General features: G+C 38.1%; 1 protein-coding gene, 1 long non-coding RNA gene and 1 other non-coding gene across 7 annotated transcripts in view; 1 reads left to right on the top strand and 2 right to left on the bottom strand.

The window, feature by feature from the left end:
• The window catches only part of RAB3GAP2 (RAB3 GTPase activating non-catalytic protein subunit 2), a 99,165-nt gene that overhangs the window by 38,590 nt on the left and 46,505 nt on the right, over positions 1 to 14,070 (bottom strand). For all 5 annotated transcript variants that reach the window (XM_037014471.2, XM_037014473.2, XM_037014474.2 and 2 more), the window contains 5 exons: positions 4,732 to 4,880; positions 3,806 to 3,885; positions 3,614 to 3,703; positions 2,110 to 2,249; positions 136 to 352 (listed from right to left, as the gene is read on the bottom strand). In XM_037014471.2, coding sequence (XP_036870366.2) covers positions 136 to 352; positions 2,110 to 2,249; positions 3,614 to 3,703; positions 3,806 to 3,885; positions 4,732 to 4,880 — 676 coding nt within the window. The remainder of the gene's footprint in view (positions 1 to 135; positions 353 to 2,109; positions 2,250 to 3,613; positions 3,704 to 3,805; positions 3,886 to 4,731; positions 4,881 to 14,070) is intronic.
• LOC140845956 (uncharacterized) lies at positions 4,890 to 13,975 on the top strand. The gene is made up of 2 exons (XR_012124872.1): positions 4,890 to 8,739; positions 12,498 to 13,975. It is a non-coding gene; the product is annotated as an uncharacterized lncRNA (long non-coding RNA).
• On the bottom strand, positions 6,147 to 6,278 carry LOC118971711 (small nucleolar RNA SNORA36 family). The gene has a single exon (XR_005060301.1). It is a non-coding gene; the product is annotated as a small nucleolar RNA SNORA36 family (small nucleolar RNA).

The raw sequence follows: 14,070 nt of genomic DNA, 5'->3' as shown, positions 1-14,070 counted from the left end.
ACAAGAAAAACCATAATAAAGAATATTTCAATTCTGCAATCAACCTGCAATCTAATAAGTAGAATTAATAAGAGCTCTACTTTAATAAGAGCATTCCTTCTTGTAACTAGGAAAATGCCAGGGTTTGGAGCTTACCTGCAGTGCTTTCCCACATTGAAAGCTCCCACTCTAGGTCCCTGCTGTGTGCTCCACACTTCCAAAATCCCCCTTCTTGGTGCATAGATCACAATGAACTGAGCTACTCGACTTGGACCCTGAGTATTCCCAAAGGGGGGAAAATCCACCTTCTCTGGTACTCTCTCGTGGAGGTCCTCTACTATTTGGATCCAGCCAATCTGTGCACCCCGATAGCCTTGGAGACAGAGGAGAAGGGAAGCTGATCAGTCAGTTCATTGGGGTTCAGCTATAGGCTTCTGAGGCACTCTGGGATATTTTAGTGGGGCATTTAAAAGAAGCTATAAAAATACATTATCTTTTTTTTATGAAATACCTTAAACAGAAAAGAATTATAATAAAATTATAACTATTGAATCAATCACCAAGTCTTAATAAATCACAATACTTTGCTATATTTGCTTTTGATCACTTTTTATATAAAAAGAAAACAGGTATCATTGGGGCTTCACAAGTACCCTTCCCTGATCCCATTCCCTTCCCTCTCCTCAAGAAATTCTCTCCTTTTAAAAAAGCCTGGGAGATTATCAGGTTTGGGTTTAAAATGAAAGTCCAATTAAAATATAAGAAAAAGATCAGCTGACTTCCTGCCCTTTAATTCTCTTGGCAGAATGCAACAGAGGGATGAGAGGAAGCTGCTGCTCATGAGGAGAGAGATGCAGCTGACGCTGTCTTCCATTCTAGGCTGGTCCCACAAACAGGCAGTGATCCTCTCTTCCCAGTATGGGGAGGAAAACTGACCTCACCAGCTGCAAAGGACAAGCCAGCAGTGAGATCACTGCAGCGGATTTGAACCAGTTACTATGCCTATGCTCTTCTATATTCTGGAAACATCTTGCTGAGAATACGTCCTTGATGTTATTTCAGAAGACAACCACCAAGGAGAAATGATCTACTGCAGCATCGAAACTTCACTCTACAGACACTTAAACATGTGGCAGGTTAACACTGCAGGAATTCTTTGGCAAGAAGGTGACAGTGGCTTCAGTCTTGTCCAGAGTATTTAATGCCACCAAATCCAGTAATTGTTCCTCACATTGTTAAGTCACAGACGAGATTGCACCGTAATTGGGGTTTCAAACCAGTAGTCTGTGATGACATGTTACTATTCCAAACAATGCATTCTCCCTTTCTTCCTTAGTCAAGGAGGTTTTTATTTTAGTTGGGTTGACAATACACCTAGATATTTTCCAGTCTCTCTTACAGTTAGGTGTAACTGTGTGACTAAATCCTGGCCAATGTATTGTGGAAAAGGTTGCCAGGACTTCCAGAAATATCTTCGAAGTGGACTAAGATGGCAGTTCTTCTTTCCCCTTCTTCCTTCCTGGAAAGTAGATAAGAAGTCTGGAGCTCCAGCAGCCATCTGAACCATGAGATAACCTTGAGTGGGGAAGCTACATGGAAGACTAGGTTCCTGAGGATGTCACGGTGATATCATCCTAATCCTGCAATTAGATCTGCTATTAGCAACTAAATGTAAATCCTCACTGACACAGTGACCAAGAAACTTAAGAGAATTGACCCAAGCATATGGTTTTGGCAGTCAAGTCAGCAAAAGTTTTGCTAAATCTTGCCACCTTCAATCTGAAAGACTTGGCATTCAGATCTGGAGAGAAATTTGGATTCAAGCATGGCCTATGGAATGAACACAGCAGGGGCAAGAAACTGAATTCAGGAATTGACAATGACGGTGAGAACTGAAAAGGCACCCGTAAGGAAGAAGTTAAAAGTGCCTATGAGTTGATCAAATTTAAAGGCTGTATCAACTGGACTAGTGGATCAAGTTTTGCTGATCTGAGTTCATGTTAAAAGAGAAAGCATAACATAAAGAACTAAACAGTGTTATCAACAAGAAGCTGAGGGATGGTAACACTGCTCAACTATTGGAGTAATAAAGCAAGTTCACTTTTTGTCTGTATTTTTGCAAGGAAGTACCTTTCCACATGCGTACTGCAATTCCTCTAGTTACATCCAATAAAATAACTCGGCCAAAATCATCAGTTACTGCCGCCAGTGTGTTACATGGAGACAGACATATACTTTCACCATGACGTCTAGAATCTGGAAGTCCAAACCTGATATTCAAGAGAAAATAGCTCAAATCAAATTCCAATCTAGAAATACGTAACAGAATAATGAAATGAATAAGCAAAATGGCTGAATCTGTTTTTATATAGAGAAATATGAACTTTGTATGGATTAATAACTTATTAACTATTCACATCAGCTTGCAATAAAAAATGCATAAAGAAGTTTCTTCTGTTATAAAATAGAAACACCTAAGTTTTATTTCATAGACTTTCTGTATGGATATCCACAACCTTACATTTTTAGAGAGTATCAAGTAACTACCTTTCTTTCATTAAGTGGTATATCATAGAATGCAATACCCTCACAACCAACTAAATTTTAGAATACTTTTGCTCCTATACAAGTGTTTTTCTTATTTCTAAAGTATTCTCTTTATATGTTAGATATAATGTCTTGCTGACATGGATGTATCTGTCTGAAGCAAAAGCTATCCCTTCTAATAGTTATCTCTAAACTGCTTTTGGTCTATCATCAATCTAATTAAAAATGTGAACAAAATAAAAGTAAAAAGGTAACAAGAAAGAACCAGGAAATCTCACTTTGTGAAAAGTTCCTGAGATGAAGTGCTCAAACCTCAGTATACCTATTTGGATGCACAGGACCATTTGGCCTTTTTCTTGATTCTTGGGTGAATTTAGAAAATGTGATGTGTTAAACATAGTGTTTTAAGATAATATGAAAAAAACCTTAGAAAGCAATCTTTAATAAATTTTAGTAACATATCTGCAGCCAAAGGACATCTAAAAAGGTGGTAAGTTTTTCTTTACCTTCATGGTAGTACTCTGTATTAGGTAATAAGAAAATGATTTAAAGACAAAAATCAAACAAAAATCATACCCTCTCCTCCCAAAACGTGATGAGCACACTAAATATTTTCCAGACTGCTGAAGTGAGCCAGCAAGTAAAAGCCAGAATTCTAAAGAGTGCTTGAATGCATGTGATTCCTGTTTTGTTTTTTTTTTAAAGAAAACATTAGGTAGTATTTTAATTTTATACAGCTTATTGACAAACCAAAACTTTTAAAGAAATTTGACAGCTATCACAACACAAATGTTCCTGCAACTTAAGCTAAGTTTATAGATGTTTGCAAAAAAAGCACACTTCACAAATACATATTGAGTACCTTCTATATGAGAGGCAGACACCTCCCAGCAAAATAGGCAAGAATCACTGTCCCTTAGGGGTGACATTCTGGTGGGGAAAATGACTTCATGACAGATTTAATGGCTTTTAGAAGTTCCAAAGACTCATGAGATCAACAAATCAACTCAGCACACTGAAAACAACTATAAATTCAAGAGTATATTTCTAAAAATACTAAAATTTGAGAAGAGCATGTTAGACTTGCCTTACAGCTAACGGGGTAGCTGGTTCAACCTTCGGTTTTTGCTTTGGGGCAGCGTCTTCCTCATGCTTACTTTTCCAACCAAGCCAACCGCTGAAAAAGAAAGAGAACTTAGAATAAAACTATCAAAATAGAAGTTAAACAAAGCGAGACAGAAGTCAGATCTCATTTTAAATTTAAGGACTATGTAATTACCTGGCAGCATTAAATAAAGCGGAGGTGAGTTTACTTGCAACTGCTAGGGCGACGTGAGATAGCAGTGGTTGAGCGCTCCCCTAAAAAACAGGACGTTTGAGAGAGAAGACTTGATTGCTGACAAGGAAACAAAATACACTATTTAAAGGCTTACTTTAAAAAGTTTTGAGAAGTTATAAAGTCTGGACTAGTGAGAATAGTCAGCACCTTTCAGAAGATACAGCAAAAACTTTATTTAGGGAGGTAGCAATATAATCTAAAGTTTTAACTCTATAGCCGAAAAGTAAAATCACTAGTAGTCTGTTTTATCTTTAGGATTTCCCTCTTTCAGTTGTATTAATTTAAATAATTTAAACTAGTACATTAAGATGGCATTATTTTAGGAGGACTATGATTTCCCATCTACACACAACTGTCTCTTAATACATACATGTATTTTATGAAAGAGAGAGTTCGGGCCATTCTTACAAGCTGCTTTTTAAGCGAGAAATAAGAGTTGCCAAATCTAACACCTAACTTTACCCTATTTGAGAAAGCAATTTTCACCACTTGTATCAACTACAGCCGGCAGCTTGTTGTCTTTATAATTCTGCACTTACTCAAATCCCTGGTGGGCTAACATCATTCAGAACCCTGAGCTTCTTTCTGGCTCTACTGCACCAAAATTTAAAGACAACTCAGCTGTCCAAGGACTCAGGGCAACAGAAACAAAGAAGTTTGGTTGTTTGATATTACTTTAATTCCTTTTCAGTTCATCTAAAGAAAAAACTTAGAAGAAAGCTAAACTGAGACTAATTTTAGCTTCAACTGAAACTTACAAATATAAACTGCTTAATCTTTCTAAGGCTAAATTACCATATCCAATTTGTGGACATTTGAAAAATCAAAAGTGGTCTTAATCATGATCAGTGATGAAAAACTCTTACCTCTAAAGCATAGAAGAAGCCAGTAAATGGACTGGACCCCACAGTGATGTACTGAGACATGGCTGGCGGACTGTTTTTAATTGCTGCACTGAATCCACCTATATTGGAGGCAGTCTTCATTTGATCAAAAGGGGACAGAGTCATAATACCTAATGATAAAACAGTAATAACACACAAGTTGATGCACTGAAATTATACTATCGTCTTACATTATTTTTTTACTTCAACTCCATTCTAAGATGCTAGCTGCTTAGTTTTAACAGACAGCAGTCCTTTTTAAAAGTCGCAAAATCAATGGCATAAAATATTCATGAGGTATTAAAATTGCCACCCATAATTCTTCTAAGCTATAATACAAAAGAAATTTTGAACATTAATTTTTAAAAGATATAAAATTCGAATGGCACAAGAAATATACAGTCCACTTATATCTCTAGGTATCAGTTTACTTCCTAGAGGCAACAACTGAGAGTTTCATATGCTGTTTTCCAGAAATGTTGTACATACATAAATGAGAGCACACAAACTGATGGGTGCCTTATTTATTTATTTTTATTTAACAAAATATCAAGGAGACATGCCTTATTATCAACCAACCAGGCTGCTGGACACTAATTTCCAACAGTCTAGATTTTGCTGACTGCCTCCCCGTGGGACTATTTAACATTTTGTCCTGCTCTCTCTGTTACAGCAAATAGGCAGAATCTAAGGGACCAGTGTCTTTTGAGTCACCAATATTGGCAGCATTTTTCATTGATTTAAGATAAATTAAAGTACAGCTTATTTACATCCCCTCTTCTTCTCTCTATAACCTTCTGGTACATCCCATCTCAATTTTTTATTAAATTTACATTCACTGTTTTCATTATTAAGAACGCTGTAAATATTACTCACTGCTGAGACACGCTGCCGATTGTAATTACATTTCCTTAGATGTCAATATTTTTTTTCTGGAGTCACGGTTACTTTCATTTACGGTTTTCCCTGAACGTCTGAAGCCTTTCCACACTCAAAACACTTGCTTCCTCTGCCTAGAGTGTTCGTTCTCCACCTCTTCCCGTAGCTGGCTCATTCTCATCCCTCATGCCCCCCTCTGAATGTCACTTCCCTGGGGACACCTCTCCTCACCCATCTACCTCAAGTACCCTCTTCCTTTGTGCAGTATCATGATAGTGTCCTAACGTTTCAATATTACCATTGTTATTCATTTGAATTGTTTATTTCCTCCCCATCGCCATTTTTCAGGTTGGAGGCCTGTCTGCCTTATGTTTCCAGCACCAATATTAGAGCCCGGGACAAAACACTTATTAAGTCATTTATTTGTTGAGTGAATTAATCAGACTTTTACATAAAGATATACATACATACAATAAAGTTCATTCTAAGTTCCCCTTACCCCCCCTTTTTTAAAATCATTTTGTAGGCTGGGAAATAAATGAATAGAGTAATATTTTCTATCCAATCATTTTTCCTAGCCTGTTTCAATGTTCCAAAGTTTAATTAACAGAACAGGGAAACCACCCTGAACTGAACTCAACACTTTGGAATTTTGCAGCATTATTGTATTAGCAAAAAAAATGAAGACAAAATGAATGTCTACCAATAAAGTGTTTATTACAGAGTATTCCATACAGCAACAGTATAATGATCTGTGTGTCATACAGCTTCTGTTTGGCCCTCTAGATTCATACTGCTTTTTGTCCCTACTTGCTCCCAGGGGCTAGTGTCTATAAATTATGTTGATTTCCATATGGGTTCAGACAATGGGAAGCCCCATCAGAAGATCAAAGAGAAACAGGAGAAGGAAGTCAGGATATCTATTTCCCTATGACCCTAGAACAGAAGTCACCCTATTAAGGATGCTGTTTAAGAAACAGCTGTTTAGATGCTCCTTATCTCCCAGTTCTGGAACTGCTCCCAGCCCCTCACCTCTTTAGACCTAGAGTGGTTAACAGCTGGGCTGCTAAGAATCCGAGATACTCTCCTATCCTAGTGGTTCTCCTATACCACCTCTTTGTAAGTTTCTCTGTACATAAAATCTCTTTCAATTATTCTACTTTAAGGGTGCTCTCTCTCTTCTGTTAGGACCCTGATAAAATATATGTTTAGCACAATGGATGTGAAAGGCTCTTCATAACATGTTAATTAGAAAAGAGCTATGCTATAGTTGGTATAATATAGTCCTTAGAAAAACTTCTCTCTTACATAACCATATACATATTACATATGCATTTATACGTAAGTCTAAAAGGATGTTTATCAAAATGCCAATGGTGAATATCTCTGGATGGTAGGATTTAAAGGGACTTTATTTTCCTTTTCTCTTTGTATATTTATATACTACTTGAATTGTTTTTAACAAGCACATACTATAGTGATAAACAGAAAAAAATACATATATATTTTTAAATACTATTTCCTTCTCCATTTCTACTACCTTAATTCAGAAGTCCATTACTTCTTTCATTTAATTTATTTATTGACATATAGTTAGTATAAAATATTGTATTGGTTTCAAATATATGACATAGTGATTCAACAGTTATTTACATTATTAAATGCTCACCCCAAAAAGTAGTTACTATCTGTCAACACAGAAGAATGTTACAGAATTGACTGTATTCTCTATGCTGTACCTTCATCTGTCAGTAATTTATATTACAGTAGAGATTTTGTGCCACTTTAATGCCTTCACCTCTTTCACCCATCCACCCCAACGCCTCCCCCATGGTAAGCACCAATCACTTCTCAGAGTCTGAGTCTACTGCTGCTGTGTTTACTTTGTTTTGTTTTTAGATTCCACTTACAAGTGAAATCATATGGTATTTGTCTTTCTCTGCCTGGCTTATTTCACTTAACAAAATATCCTCTAGGTCTATCTACGTTGTTTGCAAATGGCAAGAGGTTTTTCTTTCATATGCCCGAATACTATTCCACTGTATATATGGACCACATAGAAGTCCATTAATTCTTTCCAAGATTATTTTAACTTCCCTACTGTAACTAGTCTCTATCTAGTCTTGGCCCCTCCATTACAGCCTCTAAACTTGCATCAAAGTGATTTTTTTTAACTGGCTAAAAAATGATATCATTCTCTTGATCAGACATCTTCAACTGCTCTCAGTGTCACTAGGATAAAATCTACATTCCTCTGTGTAGTACCGTAGGCCCTTCAAAATATGACTTTATATTTACATATTTGGCCTCCCTCTTGCCAGTTCCCCTCAGCACCCATTATATTTCCAGCATACAATGCACTTCTACCCCCAGGCCTATGAATATGCTGACTCGAATGCCTCCTCTGTGCTTCTCTTGGTCAAGTCCTACTCCTTCTTTCAATTTCAGATTAAAGTCAACCTCTCTCTTCCTAATTCCCCCAGTGCTGGGGTTCTCCTCTGCTCCCACTCCACCTGGCCCACTCGTCTACCACAACAATCATTATGTTGTAGTGTAGGATCTGAAGAATCAAAAGTTAGCATAAGTACAGCCATCTTAAGGCCTAAATACCACCCCCTAACCCAAAAGAAGGAAAATCATTAGAATCTTGAAAAACAAGTTAGTTAGCCTGTGTCAATTGTAGTGACCTTTAGTTAGCTAACCGTAAATCAGTTAATCATACACGCCTAGCTTATCTTACTAGAACCACCCTAGACATTCCGTAGGTGATCTCATCTAACCAGACCCCAGGATGTGGCGCCAGCAAAAGATTTATGAGCCTATAGAAAAAACCCTGTATTGTGATTATGGAAAATTCTACCCCTTTTGAAAATGCTATAAAACCTTCTGCCTTAGTGTGCTCGGGGTCCTCGTTGAGACCTGCTGCGACAGGCTGACTTGGACCCCAACTAGTTGGCTTCCGAATAAATTCCTCTTGCTTGTTGCATCAAGAAACGTCTTTGGTGAGTGATTTGGGGCGGCGCCTTCCTCAGGGGAATCCAACATTTGGGGGCTCGTCCGGGATCATGCGCTCACCCCGCTTCACTCCCAAAGTCGCTCTTGGAGGAAGAGGTAAGATTAGTGGCGCCTTGGTTTGTCTGTGTTCTGTTTTCTGTTTTTCAGTGAGACCGGTCAGAATTCTGAAAGGGGGTACCCACTGTCTGGCAGCTGTCCCGATCCCGTAAAGGGGTCGAGACTGCGGTCAGTAGACGTACTAGGAGCACCGCAGGCTGCAACCCTGGGGGACGCCTCGGGGAGGTTGGGAGGCCAGGGACGCCTGGTAGCCTCCCGTCTGTTTTTCCGGCAAGGTGAATCTGATGAGATAGGGTTGATTTTCAGGTGCCAGGAATATCAACCCTCTGATTCCTTTCGGTTTCTGTTTGAAAATCTGAGAAAAAACAAAAAGCGGCCGCTGTGTGTCTAATCTGTGTGTGTCTCTGTTTTTTGTGTCTTTCATGTGCCTAATAATTGTTATACTGACAAGGGGACAGACTCAGACAACCCCCTAAGTGTGTAAATGAATATATCTTTCTACCTCCGGATGGTATTAATGAAATTGATTTAAAGACAAGCGCTTGTGAAAATTGAGTGTTCTAAAACTTCCAGAAAACCTGGTAAAAAAGTGTTAAGCATTAATGCTAATTTGAGTTTGCCTGAGGCGGGCATGTCCTGGTAGTTGTCCGCTGCCTGAGTTTACCTAGAGTCATTTGAGTCATGTTATCTGCTAAATCTTTTAAGAATAGAATGCTTAGAAGCTTGGCTTTGTCTAGTGTTCAGTGGGGGTCTTGTGAGTAGGCTAGCATAGTTGTTGCAGGTAGGTGAACTGGATAAGTGTGGCAAGTGAACACCTTTTAAATTGTGTGTTGCAGTGTGTATGCCTACCTGCAGCCTGAGAATCTTTGTAGTAACTTAAAGCCTTAGAGTTTTGTTAAGTTGAGAAGATGTGCTCTGTGTTTGCTGGGAGATTGTGCTGTGAAGCTCATGGTTGCAGAAATTGTAGAATGTGCTCGTGAGTTTGTTGGTCTAGAAAATGTTAGTTTGACAGTTTGCAGTGTCCTGCTTCTCAGTGTTCACTAGAAGTTAAAGTTTCTAATGGTTTTAAGTTCTAATTAAAACCACTTAAAGTAATAAAGAAAAACATTTCTCTATGCTAAAAGATGTATGTTTTAATAAGAAAAAGTATAAAAAATGAAAACTCTTCTGCATGCTAAAGAATGTGTTTTGTGATAAAAGAAAGTAACTTTGTTCTAAAGTACAGCTATTTATTTAAAGAGAGACAAAGAGAGAAAACAGCGTGGTGCCTTTTGTTGTAAAAGATCCGCTCAGCCTGTTGCTTTGGGGGGAGGGTTAGGATGTTTAGAGATAAAGTGAGATAAACCCAGTCAAGCCGCAGGCAAGCCCAGGCATAATTCTCACCGGCTTATGTGCTTGGGACCATGGGGCAAATGAAGAATAAATTACTATATTCTTACAGATATAGTCATGCCTAGTGAAATTAAAGCAAGTGAGTCTTGATATCAAGTGCACAGCAAAATTAAAATCTCGTTTCCAGTTAAACAGTTTTCTTTAACTGTTAGTCTGCTCTTAATGTTGAAAGATCACAGCAGTTTCTCATGCTTAAAGTCTCAGTGAGTTGCCATGAAATCGTAATGTTAAAGGGACTAAAAGCTAAAGTTTGTTAACAACTGCATAACCTTTATTTGCCTTTGAAATATTTTGTTATTAAAAATGATTGCATGGCCTGAAAAATTGAATTCCTAAGCAGAATAGTAACAAAGCTTTTTTCAGCTGATTAAATGCACTTAGTTAACAAACCAAAATTTATTAAACTGTAGAATCTGGACAAGATTATGTTTCTCCCAGAAAAACAGGTTTCACTGTGAAGGTTTAGATAGACGAACGTGTGACCACTTTTGAAAAAAGTTGTAATAGATTTTTTGAGAACCACCAGGTCTTCTTGTTTAATTTATATGCTGTATGTTTAAAAAAAAAAAAAAAAAAAAAACATGGGGGAATCTACTATTAAAGAGTAAAACATTCTTGAAGCTTTCAGAGAAGACCTGTAAACTTAAGCACTTTCTCTGTTTTTTGTATCTGGTCTTAGACACTTATGCTGAGTTATGTTCTTATTATTTTCACTGTTTGTAAGCTATTGATTGTAAGCCAAAGGTCATCATTTCTCAGTCCCTAAATGAAAAAGTAAAATGCCTGATCTCTTTCATCTCAAAGCATATTTCTGGTCATATCTGAATATCTGTGTGAAAGAAAGAGACATTTAAATTTGAGATTCTGCTTAAACTTTTAAGTTGAATTTGACTATAGCCATATTCATTCTTTGTATGTATCTCTAACAGGTCTTTTGTATGCCTGGTAATATTATACTCTGCCTTGAGTTTAGACAGTTCTTTCAGCTAAATATGAATTCTTATTGTAGCTTTTTTCCCCTCCTGAAGATGAAAGCAGAAGAATCTACCATCTGCTACCATTCTCTCAAGAATGCTTAGTAACCTAGAATTAGTTTGACTTTCTGTATGTTGTCTTTAAAAATTGACAGCAGCAGTCTCCCCTGCTGCCCCACTTTTTAAGATATCTCGTTTACTGTGCTGAGTATATAGACAATAAATGTGTAATGATAGTTCTAAAAAAATTAAATGCAAAAAGGTGCTTTTACCTCTAGTTAACTCTGATATTTTCCAGAGGGCCCCTGGAACATGTCAGAAGAATTTTTTCTCACTAGACAAAGTATTTGACTAATTTGGCTTATTTATCTGATATATATATATTTATTTACCAAGAAAGCACTGTCAAAGAGAATGATGCTAAACTTTGTTACTGAATGTTTTGTATTACAGAAATATCAGAATTTCCTTATGTCAACTGTTTTACAGTAAGCTCTCATCATATCTTTAACCATTGTCATTTGTAAGTCTTTTGTCATTTATAGTATTATCCCTAAACTGGTAAAGAACTAGATTTCAGCAGAACAGGTATTAGTTACATAAGATTACATAAACTAAAGAAAATGATTTTGTGTCTTTTTGTTTCAAATGTTGCTGGTAAAGTGTTTTAACCTTGTTCTCTTAAACTGACAACAGTTTAGTAAATGACTGTCTTTATGAGCAGAATTGAAACATCCTTCTCTCTACTTGATCCCTCCAGAGTTTAAAAACTTTCAGTGACTGTTTTTGTATTCCATGGCAGTATGTTTATTTGCACGAGTTCAATAAGAATCTGCTTTCCTTGTGAGAAGACTACTTAAGAACACTGGTTATACTACCAGGGCTTTGACTGGAATGTCGTACCTGAGAGACATGTGTATAAACTCAGATGTGAACAACTTTAAAGAACTAAGATTGACTTTATAAAGCCAACAAAACCCCTTGGAAGAACTGGCCTGGTACCTTGCTTACAGAGTTCCCAGCAGCCTTACCAGGTGAGTAAAGAAGGTCACTTCCTGGCAGGTGCAGAGACCTCGAGAAGAGAAGAATTCATCCAAATCTACAGGTACTGCAGGCAAAGCCTGATGGCAAGTCTGGCTTGGCTGTCTGGCCTCAAGAGGCCTTTAAAAGTTCAATCTGAAATTCCTTACAAAAAGTTCCAGCAAAGCATATTTAAAAGAGCCTGTGTAATCAATTGCTCTTCTTGCTGCACCTGTGCAAATAATCAAGCCAGCTGTTAATTATTTTCTGAACCTAGTTACTTCTAGTAAAAATGAGAGTAATTTTAGAGAGAAGTATCGTTTCAATAATGCAGCCTCCTTCCAGAATAAAAAATCCAACTCCAGATGTTGCTACATAACCTAATAACACAATTTGTTTTATCTTGCCTAGAAGCCACAAAACTGCAAATAGTAATAAAAATGAAACCCAGAATAAAAGCGCCAGCCTTCTGAAGCCCTCTCAACTGACCAGTGATGGAGACCTAGCTGCACCCTTTACTGCGCCCCCTTCTCAGCATGAAGCAGCCAGAGCGGTCATCACCCCTCTTCCCTAGCAGCAGCTAGAGTCTCTATCTGTAAAAGAAAGAATGAGACCATACCCATAGCCTTCCCTGGTAAAAACAGGTATTTAATCCCTCCTCCCGAGGGATAGTGGGCTTGTAACACTGGAGTGACCCCATGTGTCTCTACTTCTGCCTTCAACTCCTCCCGTGATTTCTGTATCATGGTCCAGCTGGTGCCCAGGTTGATGTATCATGATGATCTCTCATTCATAGCTGAATTTGAACCTAAGCATAGATATAAGAGAGAGCCGGTCTCGCTGACCTTAGCCGTGTTGTTAGAGATAAGAGTCGCAGCTAGAGTGGGAACGGAGGCAGCCGCTATTGTTCAAGGGAACCAGCATTATGAAAGACTAAGGACTGCTATTAATGAAGACCTAAAAACCATAGAGCAATCCATTACAAAACTTGAAGAATCTCTGACTTCCCTCTCTGAGGTAGTCTTACAGAATAGACGAGGGCTAGATCTGCTGTTCCTAAAAGGAGGAGGACTGTGTGCAGCTTTAAGAGAAGAATGCTGCTTTTATGCAGATCATTCCGGGATAGTAAGAGATTCAATGTCAAAACTTAGAGAAAGGCTAGATCAGAAGAAGAGAGAGCGAGAAGCAGGCCAAGGACTGTTTGAATCTTAGTTCACTAGGTCCCCGTGGTTTACAACCCTGATATCCACTCTGGCTGGGCCCCTACTCATCCTTGTGTTGCTTCTAACTTTAAGACCCTGCATGTTAAACCGGTTAATAACTTTTGTTAGAGAAAGAGTGAGTGCCGTTCATGTACTAATGTTGAAGCAACAATACCACTCACTCACCTCACAAGAAGATACAAACATTCCATGATTGGAATGCCCCAAAAAGAGAAGTGGGGAAATGTAGGATCTGAAGAATCAAAAGTTAGCATAAGTACAGCCATCTTAAGGCCTAAATACCACCCCCTAACCCAAAAGAAGGAAAATCATTAGAATCTTGAAAAACAAGTTAGTTAGCCTGTGTCAATTGTAGTGACCTTTAGTTAGCTAACCGTAAATCAGTTAATCATACACGCCTAGCTTATCTTACTAGAACCACCCTAGACATTCCGTAGGTGATCTCATCTAACCAGACCCCAGGATGTGGCGCCAGCAAAAGATTTATGAGCCTATAGAAAAAACCCTGTATTGTGATTATGGAAAATTCTACCCCTTTTGAAAATGCTATAAAACCTTCTGCCTTAGTGTGCTCGGGGTCCTCGTTGAGACCTGCTGCGACAGGCTGACTTGGACCCCAACTAGTTGGCTTCCGAATAAATTCCTCTTGCTTGTTGCATCAAGAAACGTCTTTGGTGAGTGATTTGGGGCGGCGCCTTCCTCAGGGGAATCCAACAGTAGCACTAAAACTATTTTCACTTGTTTCTTCCAACTAGACTATG

This window comes from Manis javanica, chromosome 14 (genome assembly GCF_040802235.1).
Source record: "Manis javanica isolate MJ-LG chromosome 14, MJ_LKY, whole genome shotgun sequence".
Lineage (NCBI taxonomy): Eukaryota > Metazoa > Chordata > Mammalia > Pholidota > Manidae > Manis > Manis javanica.
This window is presented reverse-complemented; position numbering and strand designations above follow the sequence as displayed.